This window comes from Mobula birostris, chromosome 7 (genome assembly GCF_030028105.1).
Source record: "Mobula birostris isolate sMobBir1 chromosome 7, sMobBir1.hap1, whole genome shotgun sequence".
Classification (NCBI taxonomy): domain Eukaryota; kingdom Metazoa; phylum Chordata; class Chondrichthyes; order Myliobatiformes; family Myliobatidae; genus Mobula; species Mobula birostris.
The window spans coordinates 179021078-179047293 of record NC_092376.1 but is presented as its reverse complement, the minus strand read 5'-3'; the positions used below and the strand labels follow the sequence as shown (position 1 = coordinate 179047293).

Below are 26216 nucleotides of genomic sequence, written 5' to 3'. Positions count from 1 at the left end.
GGTTATAAATTCAAAGGAGAGGTGCAGGGTAGTTATTGCTATTGCACACAGACAGTGATACCTGTCTGGGATGCACTGCCACAGGTAGTAAATATAATAGAGGCTTTAAGAGGCCTCTTAGATTGAGACATGGCTGTGCAAGTAATGGAGGGCTGTGGACATTGTACGGGTAGAAGGCATTAGGGCACTAGTTTACTTGGGCATTTAATTAGCTCTGCGCAACATATTGGGCGAATATACCTGTTCATGTTAGTATCCCTCTGCTTTCAAAGTTCAAGCATTGTTTACTTCAAGTTATCCTCGGTTTAGCATATGTAAAATTCTAGAAAGTATAAAGCTTATTGAATGTTTTCTTTCCGCATTGTCATAGATCATCCTCCAGGCGATTAATTAATTTCCATTTAAACGCATAGCTTGCATATTTCAGAAATATAATTATCGCTCCCAAGCAAGCACACGAACCAACACTTTTTTTCGCTGCACGCATTGACGCTCAGACAATGAAAACATTCAGTAATATAATAAAACTACTGAAACAGATAAACAAAAAATGTTCAGGAAGTCTAATGAAACTGGGTAACAAAAACTTATACCAGAAAAAGTTCTTTCTGATCCAAACCGGTTAAACATTTTCAGTATTTTATGTTCCAGTCATTACGATTTTTGAATAAAACATTTCAACAGAAGTAAGATCACGTTGTAAAGCAGATTAGAGTTCCCAAGCATTCGCTGGCAACAAATCCAAAATTGCAAATACATCTGAGAAAATGGTATATGTAGGACTTCTTTTAGATATGTGACTACCGTTTCTTCAGTGGACCTTTGATTTTGAACGTGTTAATTTAACTGTTTAGATTTATTGCCAAGCTAGATACTTCGATCATCTTTACAGATTATGATGCATTGGAATGTATCAGGAGTTGCAAAGCAATATTTAATGTGTGTTATAATCTAACACATGGATCTACATTACAGTAAGTCGTCATCTCTTTTCATCTGATGTGATTTTACACTTGGTAACCGCTGCATCATCAATTATTTCAGAAACCGCAATAGAATAATATTATAGTTCCATCTTTATCTTTAAACCAGTAATCCAACATTTTGTTGTATTTTGCTGAACAAATTGGAAGCATAATCCAGATCTGTATTCAATAATGCCAAATATTAATTCTTACCACTACAGGGCGAATGCCTTTTTAATGCGATAATGCATTTTTTGCTCAGATAAAATACTGCAAGGCCGATAATTAAATCTTTGTATCAAGATCGATTGTGCCATTGAACAATGGATTTCGAAAACACATTCAATGATCGGTCGGAGGAATCTCTTCCATCTGATAAGATATCAGATTTACACACCTGCAATGCAATCATTTAAGACATTTATTTTGAGCATTCCAAAATCGAACCACGTATAGTGAATATTTACTTAAATATTTAATTCTCATCAATCTACATGCTTGGATGCACAATGTGACCGCCAATAATGTTGACTGATTGTTGTAAAAGGATCATTTCAACTTAGCGTTAAGCTTGAGTCGTGGGAGCAGCGCATGGCTTCAAAAAGAGGAAGTCGCTCTTCATTGATTCTGGAGACAGAGCAACCGAGTAGTGTTGCGCTGTTGAATCGCGAACTATACGGCAGGTTCCAGGATAGCGCAAAGTTTCTTCCAATGCAGACCTTCGATTAAACGTAGTTTGATACTGCCTACGTTTGTAACAGTTGGGAGAATTATACTCCTGGTTAATATTTCTGCTCTGCCTGCATTTGATGCTAATAAGGAAAATGATGATCAAAAGAAACAGAACGGAAGTGCAACCGAAGATTACGATCAGAAGTGTAATTGGATCAGTAAAATTCCCAGGATTCTTCGCTAAAGTGCTACTTTCAGGAATCCTTTCAGTGATATTTTCCAGAATTGTAATGAGCATAGTAACCGTGGTGGAGAGGCTCGGTTGTCCATTGTCTTTCACCAAGATCACGAGAGTTTGCGTGGAGGAATCAGACTCTAAAATAATGCGAGCTGTTCGGACTTCACCGGAATTTTTATCAATATTGAATAAAGTAGGATCGGTAGATCTCTGCAGTTGATAAGAAAGCCGCGCGTTCTGTCCAGAATCTGCGTCAGTTGCCAATATTTTGGCGACCAAGTGCCCTTGACCAGCTGACAGGGGCAGGATCTCTACCAAATCGGATTCTTCCTGTCCGGGAGGTGAAACAATTGCCGGAGCATTGTCATTCTGATCTAGAATGATCACATTCACTGTAGCCGTGCTGCTCAGCGGGGGCACTCCACCGTCACGTGCTTGAACGTGGATCTGGAAGTGCTTAAATTTCTCGTAGTCAAAGGAGCGCAGCGCGTAAATTGTGCCGTTCATGGAGTTAATACTGAGGGAAGTGGACAGTGGAAAGTCTTGCATAAAGTTGAGAAAGGAGTAAGAAACGTAAGAATTCTGGTCCTGGTCAGGATCGGAAGCAGATACTGCAAATACAGAAGCGCCCGGCTTGTTGTTTTCCATCACGTATACATTGTAGGAGGGTTCAGCAAATTTCGGCGTATTATCATTCACATCTGTCAGTATAATATGAATGATTGCATTGCTTGACAGTGAGGGTGAGCCCAAGTCCCAGGCTTCGATAGGTATCTTATACTCGGACACCACTTCGCGGTCCAATGGTTCGCAAGTAATCAACTCATAATTATTCTTCGACGACTTTTGAAGTCTAAAGGGGACGTTCTTTGGAATCTCGCACTTCACTTCACCGTTTTCTCCAGAATCTCGATCAATAACATTAAGCAAAGTTATTAAAGTTCCAGGCGGAGTATTTTCTGGAATTCTGCTCACAACTGATGACACTTCTATTTCGGGTGCATTGTCATTTATATCAACTAAGTTAATAAACACTTTGGCACGTCCGATAAATGGAGGCGAACCATGGTCCACAGCTTGAACATTCAGAGAATAACTGCTTTCTTCCTCAAAATCTAGCTCTCCTTCAACTCGAATCTCCCCCGTCTGGGAATGTAAACTGAACAACTCACGTAGTTTTGGTGAAGTTATCTTGCTGAAAGAATATGTTAGCTCAGCATTCAAACCTTCGTCCACATCAGTTGCTTGTAATTTTATGACGAAGGTACCCAGGGGTACATTTTCACTTAAGCTGCTCTTGTAAACGTTGTGGTCGAACACAGGTGGATTGTCATTGATGTCCACAACCGTAATGAAAATCTCAGCTGTGCCAGATCGTCGAGGAGTCCCGGCATCAGTCGCTGTCAGGACAATTCGAATGGATGACTGTAACTCTCTATCTAAATACTTCTCTAGTACCAATTCGGCAGTTATAAATTCGCCTTCCGTTTTCTGTGTCTTCAGACTAAAATATTCGTTGGAATTAATTGTGTAGTCGGCGACTGTATTTAATCCAACATCTGGATCTTCCGCACTCTCGAGAGGGAAACGTACCCCCGGCGCAATTGTTTCCGCTATCTGCAAAGCAACGGTGTTCTCGGGGAAGGTCGGGGAATTATCATTTATATCCAGAATTTCCACTTCCCCACGATAAACCGCCAAAGGATTTTTCAGCACAATTTTGAAAGGAATGCTACACATATTTGCGTGTCCACATATTTATTCCCTGTCGATTCTTTCACGAACAGATAATATCCCATTCTCCAAATTAAGCTCCATATATTGTCCACCGTTCTCGGAGGTTAGTTGAAATTTACTACTGGCCAATTGCGGTACAGTCAAACCTAAATCATGAGCGACATTCCCGACAATAGCCCCACTCTCCAATTCTTCGCTAATGGCATAGCGAATATGCCCATAAATCAAATTCGGTGTACATACCAGAATCAGAATCGCATAGTTCTTGAAAACAATGTGGCTTTTGAACGCCGAATCCTCCATTGTTCTGCACAGAGATATTTCCCAGAAACAGACCTCTGCTCGATAATACCAGAATAATGGTCATACCACGAAATTATTGCAGGAATATATCTGTATTCTCTAAACACAAATCCGGCATTTATTCTGCCCAGTCTCTCTCCAGAAAAGCTCACTGCATGCGAATTACATCGCGTCTGATCTTTATTTTCTAGGATGTGGGCGGGTCAATGGATCCTTAGAGACGTTTCAGATTCTTATTGGTACACAGCGACACAACCAGTCCCATTCAATAATTGCATCGACAGTTCTTAAAGCTAGAAGGTTCTCGCAAAATATTTAATATTGGACAGCAATAAAGCATAGACATTCATATGAAATTCCTTTTCAAAATTTATTTTCGTAAGCCACTTTAAAACGGAATTATATCTAAACTAAAGACGATTGCCACAAATTTAACTGCAATGTAAACTACCTCATTCTCTGATAACATATCGACAGATTATCTTCTTCAGACTATATCCAATTATTGAAAATAACCTTAATGTACTGTTCACTGTCGTCGAAGGTTAGAAGAAGTTTACGAGCTGATAATTGCGGAATTTTCGAACATAAACCTTGTGGGATGCTGCTGGCAAAAGGCATTCGCTCCAACCTTTCACCTATTGAATACCGAATTACTGAGAATCAGATTAGCACAGGCCTTGAAAGCAATGTTTTCGCCAAACTCTCCATTGTTCAGCACTGAAATATTTCTCAGTGTCGATTAACTACATTATTAATAAAACTTGCTCCCTGGTTTTAAACAGGGAAACATACCAGTGCAATCAGGGTGTACCTTCTCCCCGTGGTCAACCATTGAACAATGTATATTAATGTAGAAATTATGGAGCGAAGATGTACAATGAAGAATTTTTGCAAACTGAAAATTTATTTCAGTCGAAATTTTTATTCGATATATAACTTTCAAAGCTATCCACACCCTTGCCAAATGACCATATCCAGAAAGTGGGGGAAATGCAGATTTTCATTTGCATCAGAGCTGGAATACAGGACGTGCGAAAACATATATGTTTTAATGATAATCAAGGAACACAGATGGAAATATGAGCATTTTTTCCCCTGAGTCGGTGAATTAAATGTGAATAGTGAGGAATTACTCAACTTGTAGTGATGGGCTACCCTAGCCATTTTTAGAAATCGTAATTAATGGTTAGTATTGGATTGCAACTAGCAACACCAGCAGATATTACCCGTATCCAATGCTTTGAACTTAATGGTAAGGCACGCTGTTTCGGTCTTATTACGATACCATAATAAGCCATGGGGCTCAGGAGTACGTGATGGTAGTAGGTTAAACTGGTCAATTCCTTGTCTCCTTTTTTTAATTCAATGCACTCCTGAAGCTCATTTCTCTACCTCACATGTTTTCGGCAGTGCCCCAGATCTGACAGTTCTTTGCCGTTGTTCTGCAATTCTGCTTTATGTACATCATGGCTCATATACATCTCTGGGCATCTTTCGTAAGAGAAACGAAACAACAGCTGGAGGAAACTCAAATGAAGGGAATGTGTAGCACTGACCAAGACACCTTCACTATCATGCTCGAACCGGAGACCCTGGAGCTGTTAGACTAATCGCTGTCTGCATTCTATAGGAGAAATTCATCAGGATCAGCCAGTGTGTCACCGCGTGGACAGATGTGCACAGATCTTTCCCACGGGAACCTCGCTTCTGTCACATGCCAGAATTGGACTCGGTTCTGCTCTGGATTACTTACAGTATCAATATAATGTTATATTAAGTACTGGCCAATACTTAACACCTTCTACGTGAGGTGTTGGGGAAGTCCAGAACGAGGGGTTACCGTTTGAGGATAGAGGGGAAGCCTTTTAGGACCGAGATGAGGGAAAACTTCTTCACACAGAGAGTGGTGAATCTGTGGAATTCTCTGCCACAGGAAAACAGTTGAGGCCAGTTCATTGGTTATATTTAAGAGGGAGTTAGATATGGCTCTTGTGGCTAAAGGGATCGGGGGTATGGAGAGAAGGTGGTACAGGGTTATGAGTTGGATGATCAGCCATGATCATACTGGATGGCGGTGCAAGCTCGAAGAGCTGAATGGCCTACTCCTGCACCTATTTTCTATGTTTCTATGTTTCTATGTGCTGTGATTTAGCGACTGATATACTTCATGCTGAATCAGATTATGTGGTTTTCAAACCACAGGCAGGGTATGGAACAAATAATGACATTTCGACGCTTTTCTTCAACGTGCATGGTTGCCCAGTCGGCTGTTGGGCGAGGAGTTACAATAACGCCATAAGACATAGGAGAAGAAATAGGCCATTCAGTCCATTGAGTCTGCCCTGCCATTTATCAAATCTCATTTACTATCACTCTCAGCCCCATTCTCCTGCCCTCTCGCCGTAACGTTTGACGCCGTTACTGATCAAGAACCTATCAACCTCGGCTTGATGTATACCCAATCAGTTGGCCTCCATGGTGGTCTGTGGCAATGAATTCGACAAATTCCTCACCATATGGCTGAAGAAATTTCTCTTAATTTCTGTTCAAAAGAGATAATCTTGTATTGGAAATCTGTACCTTCTGGTCCTAGATTTCCGCGCTATAAGCAACATCCGCACGTCCACTCTCTCTAGGCCTTCCAATATTCGATATATTTTAATCAGAACCCACCCGCTAGTTCTTCTAAAGTCCGAGGAGTACAGGTTCAGAGTCAGCACATGCTATTCATATGTTTAATCCGTGATCATTCCTATGAATCTTTTTTTTTTAACCTTCTCCAAGGATCTACTTCACTTATTCGCGTGCACCTAATTATTGGTATTGTCATAATCGCAGATGAACCAGTCTTCAAGTTACTAGAATTGTTGGTCACTGTCGACGTAGGACCAATGTCCGAGTTGTTCAGTCTTTCAAAAGATTTATAACTTCTGTAATCTATAATCAAAATCTTAAAACTCACTAGGTGTAATTTGAATTGAGCACGACTGGCGTCTGCTCGCCGATCACGAAGAAAACATATGAATGTCACTCCTGTTTATTCATCTTCAGTCCGATACTCTTCTTCAGCATGCATCAAGTGTTGCATTGTTGCGCTATCCCAGTAAGTGAGTTGAGTTCTTCATTGCCGTGAATTTCGCAGCGTTTCTTTCCAGCCTTACGTCTTTGTCTGCGTGAATTAACACTTCTGGACTACTGCTGGGCCAGAGGCTGACACTGGAAACGATGTGTTCTCAAGAATATTATGCACCAATGCACGGAAGAAAATCACCGTTGTACACACTAGAAAACGTATTTTTCTTTTAATTTAACCATGCATCTCAAATTATCAGGTGTCAATGGCAGATAAATGTAGATAGTTGACCAATCGATTGACCTGAAGGTTATTTAGTCAAAAACCTTCACAAGTAAATTTCTTTGCAGATTTATCCTTGACTATTACCTAACCGTTTGACATGTCCTTTACTCGGGGAGAACTAATGAACGCTGTTGAAAACTACCGAGGCAACACACAAGGGAGATTAAATAAGAGAAATGCTCAGATATGAGAACTTATAAGGAAAGTAAAACAAATTATGAAGTGTAATGGACCAGAAAATACAACAACTTTCCAATAATATCTACTATAACGTACTTTGAAAGTCGCTGATTGCCTTACTGGAAATACCAAATGAGTGCGTAATTTCTGCAAATTAAATATAACGCATGTATTTCTGACCTCACTTTACAATGACTCCGCCCCCGGCCCCTCTCTATTTTTTTCTCTTTTAGTTCATACACACACACACATACACACACACATTCTAGAGGCAGCTACGACGAGAAAAGTTGCAAAATTGTATTGCACATCTTGAAAATTCAGGTGTTGAAGGCCTCAGGATGACTCTGAATACTGCACTGTTACTCTTCCGCTATCTCTGTGCCTGGCTAGATATATACTTTCTGACCCATCTTATGCCTTCTTTCATTGGACGCATTTTGCTTGTTATCTAGCGCTGGAGCACTTTGATGTGCTCTCAGCTTCTCTCAGCCCACAAATGCTTTCACAAATTCGTGCAGGAAATGTTGATAGATTCTTGATTATGTCAGGGCACGGAGGGATACAGGGAGAAGGCAGGAGATTGGGGCTGAGAGGAGAAGTGGATGAAATAGCTGAGCAGACTCGGTGCCTCATTTTGTTACCATAACTTACGATCCTATGCTCTCATGTTTTATATTCTCTCACTTCCGTTGCAGTAGCAAGGCATCATAATATTTGTGATCATGCAGCATGGTTTAGGAAATACCAGCATTGCCTTTCTAACTAGGGTCACAATTAACCAAAGTCTGCCTGTTATTCTCTCTCACTTGCGGTGTTGAACTCAGCTTTTCTCCCACTTCTGCGCCAGGAGCATAATCGAAATAAAATCACGTTAAACTGCAAGGGCACTGTCTGCAGGGTTTTGGCCAGAAAGTCAACAAATCACATCCTCCCCCTGGACTTGTTGAGTTCCTCCAGCAATTTGCTTCTTCAGATGGATGGATCAGAGCTTATTCGAAATAGCAATGGCAATAGGAATCAAGTTATGAATTCTAATATGAAAGTAGGATTTTTTTCCCTCATAGTCAAAAGTGCTTAACATAAATGGTGCCGTTCGTTGAGTTACTGTTGATATAGCTGACACTGAGAGGTCCTGGGTAAGGTTCTCCAGAAAGCAGTCAGATGCATGGGCATTCATGTCCGTATCAACATCCGTTGTATTTTCGGTGAAAATGGAAAAACCCGGAGTATTGTTCTCCATCACATATACGTTGAAGGATGATTGGGCAAACCAAGGAGCGTTATCCTTCACATCCAAGATTGCAATTAGAATTGATTAATTACTTCCAATTATTGGCGAACCCAGATCCCAAGCTACAAACGATAGTTTGTATTCAGAAACAGTTTTCCCGTCCAACGAATCACTGGTGATCAATTTGCTATGGTTCATCGAGGAACTATTCTTGAAGTTTAAATGGGATGTTCTTCGGGATCTCACAGCGCACCTCCCCGTTTATTCCAGAAGCGCGGTAAATTCTTCGACAGTATTTTGGCGACAACGATAGGATCCCTACGGCACGGGATTCCGAACAATACCATCCGTGAGACTTGCTTGAAAGGATAGCAGTCAAGACTGGATTAGGTTGTACCTATTAGTAAAAGTCCTCCGAGGAAAATGAGGCAACCGGGCGCACGCGCCGAAGATGTCCCCCACCGGAGAGGGACCACCCTGAGTTCCAGAAGAGGAGCAAGCGGGGGAGTGGAAGAAATGCCACAGAGTGATCCAGGAGAATAACTTTAACCTAAAAGGTAGGATAAATAACCTGGATATATGCAAAATGTTTGGTCAACCATAGGGGAAAAAGGAGTGTAAATATTACTTTTAAAGACTATTAGATATTATTCAGTTGTTGAAAGATTGTTTCTACAGCGATTGCATGAAAAATGGGGAATAACAACTGTAAGTATTAACGCAACACCCAAAAAGAAAGATCAAAGGGAGAATCATCTCTCCAATCGAAGCTGCCTACCGCTGACAAAGGTTCCGATGAATCGGAATACACGAAGGAAGGTCGAAAGGCATAATAAGCCACCGAGTTCGCCCTCAGGCGAGCTTTAGCTGGAAACAGTGTACAGCAGGTTCTCTGTAACCTTTTCTAGCTATTTATATGAATGGAGCTTTGGTGATTGGCTATATTCTGGGTCTTGTAATCTTAGAAAAAGCAATGCGAGAAGCCAGGAATATGGAACGAAAGTACTGCCAAGACTAAAAAGGAGAGGCCAAGATGTGTGCAAGAAATGTGGTAGGAAGGGACATTGGGCGATGGAGTGCTCTTTTCCCTTCAGTCAAACAGAAGGAACCCGGCAGGAGAACCTGGACGTAAGTCCCGTGAACCGGTTCCTTTCTCCATGACAGAGCCTACGAATGTCCAATTGGGAGGCTAAGAGAGTTGGGGATGCAGGCGGCAAGGATCAGAGTTTCTAACAGACCCCCAAAAGATCCTTTAATGCGTATAGAAGTAGATAATAAACCGATACATGTCTTGGTCGATTGCAACACTACTCTATCCTTCGTACACCCCTGTGCGGAGATATGCAAAGGGAAGGGAACTACTAGGACTGTAGTAATTGCCAGACTTCTTATGATGGAACCTTCATCTAAAGCCATTCAGATAAGAATAGGACGAATTTAATAGATAAGACTTTCGTGACAGCGAACGTTCCGCAAGTAAACCTGTTCAGCCGGCAAGCTCTGTGTAAATTAAATGCTATAATAAATTGCACACCTGAACGATTACACTTAGAACTTCCCGCAAATAGGCTGTCTGAGCTGTAGACTATTATGATCCAAAAATGGGGAAGTACAAAGCAAGCGGCCGTGTAGAACTGGGAAATAGTCACACACCTAAATTATTATGAATCATTACTGAAGTCCTATACAAAAGAGGGGGAATTTTAAAAGGATTTGATTGGAACATACAAAAGATTAACTGCGTGGAATTGCACTGCCGCTTTTAGAGATCGTGATTCCAATGATCCGCACGGGAAAAAGATTAGCGTTCTTGAATGGCTAAAAGAGGTACTAAAATTAACAGGAAGGGTGTTTTCCGGACCCGAAGTTGTAGGAGCAGAAGAAAAATTAGACGAAGAATAAGATAAACTTTTCTCCTAAAAGTTACAGTCAGCATCTCATGAGTCTCAATTAAGATACATAGGAGGGATGTTACGGCGAATATTAACAATCCTGCATCAGCCACACCAAATAGGGGTGGTATACTACTGTCGCGAAACAGGATTGGTGGTGTCGGCCACATTACAGGACAGTCCCTGACAGAACGTAGGTTTTATAGATGAAAATCCCCACCAGAACCACAGTTGACAGAACCTAATGATGCTTGTCGAGTAAGCTCAGAACTGTGGGCGCAGCAGAAGAATCATGTGAAATTTTTAACCATGGTAGAACCCCATCAAATAATTTTAATGGCAATGCTAGACTTCAGTTTATCAGACAATATGGATTGACTCCAAAAGCCATGAACGGAGTTAGACCTGTAATAGAGGGACTACTGAATTAGGGAGTTTATCAACCTACTCAAAGTTCGAGTAAGACTGCAATATTTTCCATCCCAAAACCTGGCAGGCCGGACGAATGGCATTACGTGTAGGATTTAAAAGCCATAAATCAAATCGGGCGACTCATCTCACCAGCTGTGCCGGATGTCAATGCGATATTAGCCTCCCTTCCCACGGACTGTTGTTGCTGCACTGTAATTGGTTTGTGTTCCGCGTTCACTTCCAAACCCCTGCATGAGGATAGTCAATGCTTGTTCGTCTTTACACATAAAGGATGTCAATATATATGGACATGTTTACCTGGCGGGTACACGGAAAACGCTACCTCATGTGTGGCTGCTGTCCATAACGATCTGGCAAGCCTGATATTGAAAAGATGCAGCATAATACTGCAGTATATAGATGATCTATTGCTGGCTTCTCAGACTGAACTGACAGCAGGGATGGCTCTTAGGCACTAAGGTACTGTTAAACAATTTGGCTACTAGATGGCACAGGCCGTCTTCAGCAGAGCTGCAGTACTTCAGCAGAGCTGCAGTATTGCCAATCTACTGTGGCATATCTAGGATATATATTATACTATGGAACACGCTGGTTGATGCCAGACAGTATTTCAACCATATTCAAACCAATAGGCCCGCCACTAAAAAAGCAATGCCTTTCGTGCGGATAACAAACTTTGTAGACATTGGGTTCTGGAATACCGACTCCATGATGGTGTTCTCAGAACAGCGACGGGGTGAGAGGCTTCTTTAGCTTTGACCCAGGAGCATGGGCATTAAGAAGACAGATAGCTGTCAATAAGCTCACATAAATACCTCAGATCCTATAGCCTTAGGCAATACAGCGGCCATGCAACTGCTACATGGACTGCAACAGATGGAAAGGCTATCAGGTACTTATGTGGGTACAGTGTACACCAAAGCCACGCCTCTACAATCCAAGATCTGATTGCACCCGAGCAGAATGCCACAGAAATGGAGAAAATAGGTGGCTAAGTATCCAAGTGTTCACTAGATTGATTGCGGAGGCATTCTGACTATAAACCAGTGAGCTCAAGAAATTTGACATGCGTTCATGAAAACAGCACATGGAATGTGGCATGTAGGAATGGGTGGGTATAGAACTTTAACTCCGACAACAATGGTTTCCACAAGGGTCAACTGCAACAGCAGAATGTGTTGTGAGCGTTTTTTTTTTTTTTGCAAAGCTGTAAAAGTTTACTTTCAACACATATACACAAGGTATACGCCTAGGCAGACGCCTGTGAGTTTGGCGTCAGTGGTGGGTAAATTGATGGGAAGTATTCTTAGAGAAGGTATATATAATTATCTGGATGGACAGGGTCTGATTAGGAACACCCAACATGGATTTCTGTGCGGAAGGTCATGTTTGACAAATCTTATTGAATTTTTGAAGAGGTTACTAGGAATGTTGACGAGGGTAAAGCGGTGGATGTTGTCTATATGGACTTCAGTAAGGCCTTTGACAAGGTCCCACACGGACGGTTGGTTAGGAAGGTTGAATGGTTAGGTATTAATATTGAAGTAGTAAAATGAATTCAGCAGTGGCTGGATGGGAGACGCCAGAGAGTAGTACTGGATAACTGTTTGTCAGATTGGAGACCGGTGACTAGTGGTGTGCTTCAGGGATCTGTACTGGGTCCAATGTTTTTTTGTCATATACATTAATGGTCTGGATGATGGCGTGGTAAATTGGATGAGTAAGCATGCAGATGATACTAAGATAGGTGGTGTTGTGGATAATGAAGTAAGTTTTCAAAGCTTGCAGACAGATTTAGCCCAGTTAGAAGAGTGGGCTGAAAGATGGCAGATGGAGTTTAATGCTGATAAATGTGAGGTGCTGCATTTTGGTAGGACTAATCAAAATAGGACATACATGGTAAATAGTAGGGCATTAATGAATGCAGCAGAACAGAGGGATCTAAGAATAATGGTGCATAGCTCCCTGAAGGTGGAATCTCATGTGGATAGGTTGGTGAAGAAAACTTTTGTTATGCTGGTCGTTATAAATCAGAGCATTGTGTATAGGTGTTGGGATATAATGTTGAAATTGTACAAGGCATTGGTGAGGCCAAATTTGGAGTATTGTGTACAGTTTTGGTCACCGAATTATAGTAAAGATGTCAACAAAATAGAGAGAGTACAGAGAAGATTTACTAGAATGCTACCTGGGTTTCATCAGCTAAGTTACAGACAAAGGTTGAAAAAGTTGGGTCTTTATTCTTGGAACGAAGAAGATTGAGGGGGGACTTGATAGGAGTATTTGAAATTATGAGGAAGATAGACAGAGTTGACGTGGATAGGCTCTTTTTCTATTGAGAGTGGGAAGATTGAAACAAGAGGTTATGAGTTGAGAGTTAAAAGGCAAAAGTTTAGGGGTAATATGAGGGGGAACTTCTTTACTCAGAAATTAGCTGCTGTGTAGATCGAACTTCCAGCAGAAGTGGTTGAGGCAGGTTCGATGTTGTCGTTTAAAGCTAAATTGGACAGCGATATGGACAGGAAAGGAATGGAGGGTTATGGGGTGAGTGCTGGTCGGTGGGACTAAGTGCGAGTAAGAGTTCGGCACGGACTAGAAGGGCCGAGATGGCCTATTTCCATGTTGTAATTGTTATATGGTTATATGGTATAGGCAGTTAACATTTACAAAAGAGTACCGATACTCAAGTTAAAATACGGTTACTATTGTCAAGTTGTGAATACTGTCAACAAAATAATAGGGGGAAATGCCCCGCAAAATACGATCGCCTACCGTCGACAGAGGCCCCCTTTGCCAATCCACGGGTAGGTTTTGTACAGATCCCCGCCAGTAGAGAATATAAATGCTTATTAGTTATACCGGACATGTTCAGTAAATAGGTGGACGCGTTCCCAACGTGAAAGGATAATGTCCAATAAGTTGTAAACACGTCAATGAAGGTAACTATCCCCAGCCGGTTCCCGGTATTATATAAGCTCAATAGCGACAGGTGAAGACATTTTACTGGGAAATTAATTAAGCTATTGAGCCAGGTTTTAGGATTCACCTGGGTATACCACCTTCCGTATCAGCCTCAGTCATCAGGGTTAGTGGAGAGAATGAATGAAGGATACCCTGGCTAAGGTCTGTCGGGAGACAGGACTGAGATGGCCGGAGGTACTTCGCTTAGCGCTATTATACTTTAAGGAATCAGGTAATAGAACAACCTGGCTGACTCCGTTTGAAATTTTGATGGGGAGGCCTATGCCAACGCGATCTGGATCCCACTTAACAAATGCTCAAACGACATTGATCTGGAACAACGAGAAAATGATTGAATTTGTCAAAACATTGGTTAAATGATTAAATTAGACGCCCGTAGCAGATACATTACCTCAACCGGAAGAGGAAAACATCTTACTAAGTAATTTTGCTAACTAGAACCGCCGGAAACCTGGAAAGACAGAGCAGTTGCACGCACGGGGCCAAGTGCAAGCGGGCAGTGTAGGAGGAAGCGGAACAATGAAGATTATTTTTAATTGTTACTCGGACTGCTGAGATTTATAAAGGTAACAAATGCATTTAATACTTATTTAGAACTTGCATAGGAATACACTAGCCAAGGCAATGTGTTAAGCTGCTGGGTGTGCACCGGAGGGTGAGTGGAGATGCTAGGATCAATGCCGATTAATAATACCGAAACTAGAGATTATTGGAAAGCAGTGGGAAGATTTGGGATGATGTTCTCGGGCCATAATTTTACCGGTAAGAATGGCGTAGGCAGAGAAAAACAAGAGAGTTGGTTGAATGTGCAACTGGGGAATGATGCCTTTGGAAGATTTGGATCTAAAGCCAAGACCTTAAATAAGTTTTACATTCTTTGTTATACAATTCGTTCACATCGTCCCTGGAGCCTTAGAGTCTATCCTATAAAAGGAGACACCTGTTGGTGTAAGGAAGGAAGAAAATGGAATGTATGGAAAATACACGCAATGTTACTTAATATCTGGAATGGCAATATAGGGAGTGGAAAACAGATTTCTACCTCAGAAACGGCTCCTCCTCTATCAAAAAATACCTATGGAGTCTGTAAAAGCAAAGCTTACCTTTGGCCGCCCTCTCATTAGCATGGGTGTTGTTACCCAGGGTATGTTGTTCCCATTGCAAGATTGGTGAGTAAATTAGAAAATCATCCTCATATAAGAAAAACGAGAGCCATCACCCATTCTGAGCGTTTTTGCATGATATTGTATCCTCGGAATGGAGTGGTCGGGACATCAAGAGAAACTAATAATATGGCCTCTGCACTAGTAAAATTGGCGAATGAAACTGCAGCTTCTTCAGAGAACACCGAAACACAGGTTAAAGATTTGACAGGAGAAGTGGTAGTTGTGAGGACAGTGACTCTGCTGAATAGAATGGTATTGGACTTCATATTCATGGAGAAAATACTAATATATCCCTGATAAAAATGAAAATATTACCTCTCGGTCAGAATATATTCAGGAAAGTATGGAGCAGATTAAAAACAAAGATAGAAAATTCCATTACAATAATCCCACTGGCTGGTAATCATTTGGGAAACTTAAAGCAGGTGAGTGTGGAGCCCTCATCTATTATAGGTTAATTTTAATGCTGGTTATACTTGTGGCCATGGCCTTAGGATATGTCTGTTCCTGGATAGAACCAGTTTCTCCAATGAAATTACTCCCACGTGTTGAGCTGGTGTCACGGTCCGGTCCGTTGGCTCCCCAGTTCTTTTAATTTCCTTTTGCCCGTGTTTTACCTGGCTCCTTGATTAAGGCACCTGTTTCTCATCCGAACTGGCAACATAAAAACTCTGGCTTACATCTACTTTGGGCTGGACCGTCACCTGAGCCAGTACGGCACTGCACGTTCCGGGCTCTCGAGAATGGTGGATTCTAAGTTGCTTGCTTCGGTGCCAGGGGTTTGCTTTGGGAATTCTGTGGTTTTCGAGTCCAGCTGAGTTTTGCCCATCGTTTGCTGCTACTGCGAGTCAAGATACGAACTCTGTCGTTCTCGTGGCTAGCTGAGGATTGCAGGCCGTTTGCCGTTACTCTGAGTCAAGATACGAATTGTCCGTCGTTGTTTGGTTTTATCGTCTGGTGTCCAGCTGAGGATTGCAGGCCGTTTGCCGCTACTCCGAGCCAAGATACGAACTGGATGCCTTTGTTTGGTTTGTTGCTCTGCGTCCAAGTCCGAGTCCCGGCTCCGTGTCCGAGTCCGATTCCCAGCTCCATGTCCAAGTTCGAGTCCCGGCTCCGTGTCCAGGTCCGAGTCGAAGCTCCGTGTCTGAGTCCGAGTCTAGGCTCCATGTCCGAGTCCAAGTCCATGTTCCGTGTCCAAGTCCAAATCCAGGTTCCAGGTCAAAGTCCAGGTCTAGGTTCTGTGTCCAGTTCATTTTCCGTGTCCGAGTCCAGTTTCCCTGTCCAAGTCCAGGCTTCTTGTCCAAGTCCAGGCTTCGTGTCCAAATCCAAGCTCCACGACCAAGCTCCGGGTCCAGGCTCCTCCGGTTTGTTGTCCAACGTTCACGTCGATGTAAGCATCTATTCCTCGCTCTCTGGCCTTCCCTGAACTATTAATAAACACACTTCTGTTAATTCTACCTTCCCGTCGGTGTCCTGCACTTGTGTTTGCTTGCAACATCAACGCTCCTTGTAACAGCTGGAAGCTTACCACCCAGAATATGATGAAGAACTCTATTTAGGCGTGAAGCCTTTAAACCTTGGGTATGATATTCTCTACCTTCAGGAAATAGAAGAGCAAGTATCCCGAAGAGGACAGTGAGGGATAACGGTGATCAGATGATCAAGAGGGAAGGAACTGTGGAAGAAATTTAAGAACATTAAATTTTTAATGCAGCTTTGTTGTGAAGCTTAACGAGTTAAGTATCGCTCGAGTCATCGGTCATGAGGGTGACAGGATTAGATGCAGACGTTGCCTTCATGGTGCGAGTTAACAATATCTGGCAATAAACCAGGCAACTGATAAGATATTGTTAACATTTGCCCCAGACCGTCGAACTAGTAGAGGAAATAGGTGTTGACGAGCAATTCTAATCTTGTTTATTGCACGGCAACATTTGTAGACTTGTTGATACCTAATAAGTTCTTGAAATCGCTGAATAAATTTACTGTACACATTTAAGTTGTAACCTGACATTGGCGGAGTCATATGACAAGGGCTCGCCGCGGTCACTTATTAAAGTGTTAACCTTATACCGAGGTCTTTGTCTTTATCTCTGTTTGCTAACGGAGTAACGTCTCATGGTAATTTGGTAAATAAATTATTTTACAGTAATGTACGGTAAATCAGGGTAAAATCTTCGACAGATCCTAATCAGTATGGATTGGAAACATATCCAGCAGAATCATTATCAGCACAGGTGTATCACAAGGCTGTGCGCTTAGCCCCATGCTCTACAAGCTTTAAGCTTATGATTGGGAGGTGGGGGAGATAAGATTCTGGTTGAATGGTCCCAGAACAACAAGCTCTGACTCAACATCAACAAAATCAAAGAGCCGATGTTGACTCTAGAGGAAGAAACCGGATTTGACACCATTGTCCCCTGCTAGGAGGAAATGGACGACTATCGGCTTCAGCTGTGATTATCTTAACCTATGCTCCTAAGCTACAAAATGCACAGATAGATAAAGCTTCTCCGAAGAGTGGAACTGAAATTTTGATTAAGTATCCAAAGTGCAATTTTAAAAAGTATACGGTGAAAATCGATCTGCTGCAACTGATGTCTCGGAACAGGGTCAAATATAAATAAAGTTCTGAAATAAAAATGGCCCTATAGAAAACATGACGAAACATTGGGCATCTTTATTTAAGCATGATTTATCTCCAAATATGTTTCCACTGTATCAAACATGGGACTTGTTTGCGTTGGCCCAGAGATCTTCTCTGTTTCAATCCTTTGCAGAGGTAGAACTACTTTTGAAAAATCATCCAATGTCAGTCCAACAGAGCCGAAAAACTAGTTTGTAGATAACAACTCCCATGTGTCGAATCTCAACATTTCATGGACATTCGGAACAATGGTAAATGTATTGCACGACCGGCGTCGGCTATCTTTTCAGAAGGAAAGCTAAAGGATGCCATGCCTGTTTATTCGTCTGCCAAACGACCACCTGCCGAGCTGAGGCGGTAAACTAACCCTACATTGCAATATCTAAGAGTTTTTGGCTCATCTTGTCTATCCCGCTGGATACTGTTTTGGTCAATGTGTATTAGCACACCGCGACTATTCCGCCGTTTCACATGGCCTTCCAAATGGACAGCGTTTCTGGGGCAGTCTGCAACATAACACAGAAGAGCAACCACAGTTAAACATAAAGGAAAAATTACCTTAATTTTAAACTCAGATATTCTGCTGTCAAGGGCAGTAACGAATATACAGCTTGGATAGTTAATCGATAAGCTAACCTAAGCCTAATATCTTCAAAAGGCCAATATCGCTTAATTTGTAGATTTGCCTTTGAATTATGGCCAAAGCACGAGGGTAGTGGAGAACTGATGAACATTGTGGAAATCCACCAGGGATATTCTGACAGAACAGGGGATGAGTGTGCAGCAATAATAACAAACTGAAAACGTTCAGTTATAAACTGAAAAAGGTGAAATAATCCTGGAAAAGAAGGTACAGAGGGCGGAAGGAATACAAGCTGGCAGGTGAACACTGAAACCAGGTGACAGATGAGGTGGGTGAATTGGGGAGGGTGGATGAAGCAAGACGCGAAGAGGGATTAGGTGAAAGAGATAGAAATCTGAAGAAGAAGGAACTTGGTAGGAGTGGATAGTGGACTAGGGAGGAAAAGGAAAAAGGCGTGGAGGGAACAGAGGAACATCCTGGGTAGGTGAGGAGGAGAAGGGGTGAAAGGATAACTACAATGGGGAATGGGGAAAAAAAGAAAAGCAGGGAAGGGTAACAAATTGCCGGATGTTTTAAAAATTGATATTCGTGCCACCAGAATAAAGACGAATCATTGACGCTGTTCTCACCAGCATCTCCTTTATATCCGCACTCACTCTTTCTCCCGCCTTCTTAACGGGGTTATGATTCATCTAGTCCTCATCTCCACTCCATGGAACTCCGCATCCAACATATCATTCTACGCAATTTCTGACATATTCAATGGAATCCTAACACCAAACACATGTGTATTCCCCACCTCACACCCCACCCCACCCCACCTACAAACAAGAGCAATGCCACACTTGTGCATTCTCACCGCTCTCACCTCCATTCATGGGACCAAGTAATCCTTCCAGGTAAGACAACCCTGCACCTGCCAATCTGTAATTGTATTCGGCGCTCCCAATGTAGCCTCCTTTACACTGGTGGGACCCGACGGAAATATAGGGACCACATTGTGATGTACCTCTGTTCCATCCGTCAAAAGCGGTATTTTCCTGTTTCCAACTATCCAACTATTCCAAAATCTACCTTTATACTTGCTGTGACATGTCAGTCCATACCCCCAACTTCTGCCATGAAGAGGCTACTCTAAGGGTGGAGGAACAACGCCCTATATTCCGTTTCGATAGCCTCCGACCTAATGACATGAACATTGATTTCTCTTTCTCATTTCCTTTCTTTTTTCCCTTCCCCTTCCTTCTTCAGCTATTCCCTACGTTGGCCTTATGCCTCTTTTCCTCGCCTTCCTGTCACCTACCCTTGTTGCCCCGCCACCTTATTTTTATCTCATGATCCATTCCCCTCTCTTATAAGATTCCTACTTCTCCAGCCCCTTTCTTTTCGCAGTCACCTGGCTTCGCCTATAACATTCAGCTTACCCTTCTCCTCTTCCATATTTTTATTCTGGCGTCTTCCACCTTCGTTTCCAGTCCTAATGGCCCAAGCCATAGATGTTTCCTAACATGCTGAGTTCTCCGGTATTTTGTGCATACTGCTATGGCGGTTACACACACTGAATGCGAGCTGTTGCTTTTCTAACCTGAATTTCGCCATAACCTCGCAGTATAGGAGGCTATGGAGAAGCAGATTAGAATGGGATTGGGAGGTGTATTTCAAATGGTATCTGTGCTGGATTTTCTATTTGCGACGAACAAAGCAAAGGTGATCGACAAATCCCAATCTGTGTCAGGTCTTATCGATGAAGAAGCGGTCATTCCAGGACACCAGCTACAGCAGAGGACTGTGACAGACTCTCAGGTGAAGTATAGCCTAACTTGGAAAGACTGTTTAACGGTGGTGGAGGAAGTGATGTAGGAGCAAATGTATTGTTTGTGACGCTTACTGGACGTTTGTGAACGTTGCTTATGTTTCTATTTTTGCTTTCAATTTCAGATATTCTGCGTTTGATCTTTGTTTTAAAAAATTCGCATTTTTTGCGCTTTTTTTAGTTTATACGCCATCGACACCCAGAAGAAATCTGTTAATCCATTACAAGGACAATGTACCGGAAATTGACAGTAAAGTGCGCAGCTATGTATCCTTCAGTCAACCAGAGGCAGTGAAAAGCAATGAATCGACAGTTCAGATAGGCCACGTGGTATCAGTTAGTGTCATTTCAATATAAACACGACGAAATCTGCAGATACTGCAATTTCAAGCACACACATCAAAGTTGCTGGTGAACGCAGCAAGCCAGGCAGCATCTCTAGGAAGAGGTATAGTCGATGTTTCGGGCCAAGACCCTTCGTCAGGACTAACTGAAAGAAGAGCTAGTAAGGGATTTGAAAGTGGGAGGGGGAGGGGGGGATCCAAAATGATAGGAGAAGACAGGAGGGGGAGGGATGGAGCCAAGAGCTGGACAGTTGACACGGCCTCCTCTACTGTAAATATGTCTACCCACGGCCTCCTCTACTGTAAAGATGAAGCCACACTCAGATTGGAGGAACAACACCTTATATTCCGCCTGGCTAGCCTCCAACCTGATGGCATGAACACTGACTTCTCAAACTTACGCAAATGGCCCACCTCCCCCTTTTTCCCCATCCGTTATTTATTTATATACACGCATTCTTTTTTCTTCTCTCCTTTTTCTCCGTCTGTCCCTCTCACTATACTCTTTGCCCATCCTCTGGGTTTCCCCCCCTCCCCCTTTTCTTTCTCCCTGGGCCTCCTATCCCATGATCCTCACATATCCCTTTTGCCAATCAACTGTCCAGCTCTTGGCTCCATCTCTGCCCCTCGTGTCTTCTCCTATCATTTTGGATCTCTCCCTCCACCTCCCACTTTCAAATCTCTTACTAGCTCTTCTTTCAGTTAGTCCTGACGAAGGGTCTCGGCCGGAAACGTCGACTGTACCTCTTCCTAGAGATGGTGCCTGGCCTGCTGCGTTCACCAGCAACTTTGATGTGTGTTATTTGAATATAACTCCTTTTAAAGGATTCAAAATCTCACCTTTCATTGCATATTTCAATTCATAAACCCATAGCCTCTATGGGGCTTCCGACTTAAAGAAAGGTTTACAAAACAACTTTTGTGTCAACCATCGTACAAATGTTTCATTGAACATACAGTATAAGAGTAATAATGAATAATGCAAGGCGTCAGCAGTATATTCTGTGAAGTGTCATGGTCTTATGTGATGCAAAAAATAAAATACGTAAATGTTAGCGATGCTCAAATGATTAAGCTGCAGATGAAGCTGATTTACTGAAAATTTGCAATGTGGACTTTAACCTCAGCTATTTGCTTGATGACAGTGTCTAACATTTGAGAATGATTTCAAAAGAGAAGTCGTAATGGGATTTATTATAATTGAACCAAAATGGTACGCCATACTGCCACCTTTGGTTTGTTTACCCTAAATACTTTCGGCTGCATGTCGATACAGTGCTCAGGTCAAAGAAAATTCGGACCAAATACAAATTGCGGACACTTCATGCCTAATGCGGTTCGATGGGTGACCAGTTCCCGAGAACATTCTTCAAAAGCTAATATTTCAAGTTTGACAATACACTCAGTTGTCACTTTATTAGGTACACATTTACACCGGCTCATTAATGCAAATACCTAAACAGCGTATCATGTGGAAGCAAGTCGATGCATAAAAAGCACGCGGTTATGATTGAGACTTTCATTTGCTGTTCAGGGCAAGCAACATAATGAGGAAGAGATTTGATCTAAGTGCCTTTGAACGTGGGATGAGTGTTGGTGCCAGACGGAGTGGTTTGAGTATCTCAGAAACTGCTGAAGTCTTGGGATTTTTTCATGCCCATCAGCCTCCAGAGTTTACCGAGAATTGTGCGAGAAACTAAGCACAACCAAAATTCTAGAACCAGCGGCAGTTGTGTGAGTGAAAAAGTCTTATTAATCAGAGATTGGAGGGAGAAAGCATAAACTAGGTCAGGCTGACGGAAAAGTGACAATAACTCAAATATACACGCATTTCTAAACGTACAATACGTCAAACCTTAAAGTGGATAGGCTACAACAGCAGGATACAACTCGGTGCCTATTTTATTAGGTGTAGGACGTTCCTAATATAGTGACCACTGATTACAGATACTTGCGCCGAGTCACTGTGAGTAATTAACCATATAACAATCGAATCCTGATGGTCATCAGTGATTCCTTCCTGGAATTCCTTTCAGAATAAACATATGCCAGTTTAAAATGTTTGGATCTCAGTCACTGTAACTTTAATTTCTACTAAAGCTAAACAGAGTGCCCACATCCGCTCCCACGAAAACAAAACGAAACATGAATAAATTGATATGTTAATTATATTTAATTAAATGCCTCTCGCACAATTATCTGGGTGCTGTGAGATGTGAAAAGCACCACCATAATTTGATCATTCTTCGTTTTCAACCGCTTTACTGCACTTTAGCATTGCGCTTAAGACGTGGGAACGGCGCATGGCTTCAAAAATATAAAATCGCTCTTCGCTGATTCTGGAGATAGACAGACCGAGTACTGATGAGCATCTGGCACGCGGATAACCCGGCCAGTACCAGGATAGCTTAGAGTTTCTTCTATTGCCGGATTTCGAGAAAATCTGCCGGCAGAGTCGCTAGGTGTGAAAGGGTAACCAGGAGAGGCATACCGCTGGATAGTATTCTTAATCTGTTTGCACTTGATGCTAACTAAAAGCATGATGATCACAAAAAACAGAATGAACATGCAGCCAAAAATAACAATTAAATGAAAATTTTGATCAGCTATATATCCTCGATTAGCTACCAACTGAAGAGTTTCAGTGATGTTCTCCAAAATCGAAACATGGATTGTAACCGTGTTGGAGAGGCTGGGATGCCCATTATCTTTTACCAAGATGATGAGGGTTTGCGTGGTGTTATCCGACTCCAGAATAGCTCTGGCTGTTCTTATTTCACCGGAGGTCTGCCCAATAGTGAACAAGCTTGGATTGGTAGATGTCAGAATCTGATAAAACAACCGTGCGTTCTTACCAGAATCTGCATCAGTTGCCATTATCCTGGTGACCAGATAGCCCTCATCCTCTGACTAGTGCACGGTCTCCACAGCTTTTGATCCACTCTGCGCCGCAGGTGAAACAATCACTGGTGCGTTGTCGTTTTGATCCAGAATGATTACATTTACGGTGGCGATGCTGCTCAGTGGAGGTACCCCGGCGTCACGGGCTTGAACAGAGATCCGGAAATTTTTGAGTTGTTCATAGTCGAAAGAGCGCAATGCGTGAATGTTGCCATTCATGGAGTTAATGCTGAAGTAATCGTACACTGGGACGCCTTGGTTTATACTCTCAATTAAGAAGTAAGAAAGATAGGCATTCTGGTCTGTATCAGAATCCGTTGCACTGACTGTGAAAATTTGAATAACCGGAGAGTTATTCTCCATCAGATATATATTGTAGGATGATTCAGCAAACTGCGGAGCGTTATCATTGATATCTAAGATCGTAACATGAATAGTTTTATTGCTTGAACGTGAAGGCAACCCCATATCCCAGGCTAAAAAATGTATCTTGTAGGCAGGAACAGATTCGCGGTCCAACGGTTCTATGGTAATCAATTTATAAAGGTTCTTCGACAACCGCTGAAGACAACCGCTGAAGGACGTCCTTCGCAATCTCGCAGCGCACCTCTCCATTTTTCCCAGAGTCAAGATCGATCACATTAATTAATGTTATAACTGTTCCTGGCGGAGCATCTTCCACAACTTGGAATGATGATGATATTACGTTTATTTCGGGTGCGTTGCCATTACGTCAATTACCTTGATCAACACTTTGGTGTGTCCTGTAATTGCAGGTGAACCGCGGTCTACGGCTTGGACATCGAGGGAATATCTGTTTGTTTCTTCAAAATCTAGCGGTCGTTTAATCCGGATCTCGCCACTGTCCGGGTCCAAACTGAACAATTCACGCACTCTCAGCGGAGCAAGATCACTGAAAGAATACACCAACTCAGCGTTCATTCCTTCGTCTAAATCATTTGCTTTGACTTTAATCACTAATGTTCCCAGCGCTGCATTTTCATACAAACTCCTCCTATAAATTTTTTGATCAAAAACTGGTGGGTTATCATTGACGTCCAGGACAGTAATCAGAATTTGAGCTGTGCCGGATCTTTGAGGGATCCCGCTATCAATCGCCGTGAGCACCAGTTGAATTGATGGCTGCAGCTCTCGATCTAAAGATTTCTGCAGCAATAAATCAGCAATAATAATACCATCCTCGCTTCTCTGGCTTTTTAGGCAGAAATGATCATTAGAATTGATTGTGTAAGCAGCGATCGTGTTTATTCCAATATCCGGATCTAGCGCCCTCTTTACGGGGAAACATGCCCCGGGTGCAATGGCCTCTGATATCGGAATGATGATGCGGTTATCGCTGAAGGTAGGAGAATTGTCATTTATATCAAGAATCTCCACTTCCCCGCTAAGCACCTCCCAAGGATTTTCCAGTATTATTTCGAAAGGTATGGTACACACATCCGCTTGTCCACAAATACGTTCCCGGTCGACTCTTTCACGAACAGACAACACCCCATTATCTAAACTAACCTTCATGTAATGTCCTCCGCTATCAGGTTTGAGACGAACTTTCCGAGCTGACAGTTGTTGTACATTCAATCCCAAATCTTGAGCTATATTGCCAACAAATTCCCCTTTCTCCATTTCCTCTGGAATAGAGTAACGAATTTGTTCTGAAATAAGATCCGCTGCACAAACGAGAAATACACAAGCAGTCACAATGAAAACAATCTTCGATGCGTACGCCATTTTTCTCATTAACTCTGCTCTTCACCTCACGCAGACCTCTCTTCTATTAGTCAGGATAGAAAATGTTCTTGCAATGAAATATATAGACGGAGATATTTTTCCTAAACGCTGAACATAACAAAACGTTTATCCGGAGCAACCTGTCTCCACAATTTGAATTTAGGCACTGCTTGCCTTTCTTGGCGATGCTAGAATTTTTATTGTCGGCTGTGGGAGGAGCAATGAATTCATCTGTAAATTCGAGCATCTCATTGGCAGACAGTGACACAACCAGTTCCTTTCAACAACTGCATCAGCAATTCTTAAAGCTGCACTCTTCAATTCAATATTTGTTGGTGTGCAACTATAAATTGTTGTTATTGATTATATTAACTTTTTCTATTTTATTTGCATTATTTAAATTCGAAAGTTATAACGCCCCTGTTTAGAATTCTGCGCAAATACAGACGATTAGATCATTCCGAGCACAATGACAAAAAAAGTATCTGTAACCCCACATGTCATGGACGGGGAAGAGCGTTGTCTGCAATTTAAAGAGACGTTGGACTTGGTAATTACAATTCAGGAACTTAATAATATATATTTACTTCAAAAAATAAATACATTTTCCCTTCTTTGACGGCTGGATGGTATCCTTTCCTGTTAACATGATTTCAAAGTAAACTAACCTAAATAACGAGAGAAAGTAACCATGCGCGCACATATCAGCTTCAATTACCAGATACCAAATTTGGAGATAGACCATCTATCGTATTGACGTCAAATAGCCTTGGAATAATTTCATGCTTGTTTATTCTTTGTTTCTTATTAGCTCTTGCCGGAGAGTGAACAAACGTGGCCAGGGCATGAATTTAATGATAGTCATCGAAAATGTAGTGCTTTGATAACCTTACATTATTTATTTAAATATTTGAAATATTCAAAATTTTACAGATATCTACAGTCATTAATCCAGTTTAAGATAGCTTCTCTTGATTGGTAAAGACTTAGTGAAGCTTTACAGATGTTCAACGTCAT

The 26216-nt window shown here is 42.0% G+C and overlaps 1 protein-coding gene across 1 annotated transcript in view; it reads right to left on the bottom strand.

The window, feature by feature from the left end:
* Positions 1-399: 399 nt before the first annotated feature.
* Positions 400-26216, bottom strand: part of LOC140201005 (uncharacterized) — a 66220-nt gene continuing 40403 nt past the window's right edge. The window contains 3 exon segments of the mRNA XM_072264643.1: positions 400-3967; positions 23461-23843; positions 24192-25138. Coding sequence (XP_072120744.1) covers positions 1531-3967; positions 23461-23843; positions 24192-25138 — 3767 coding nt within the window. The 3' untranslated portion in view covers positions 400-1530.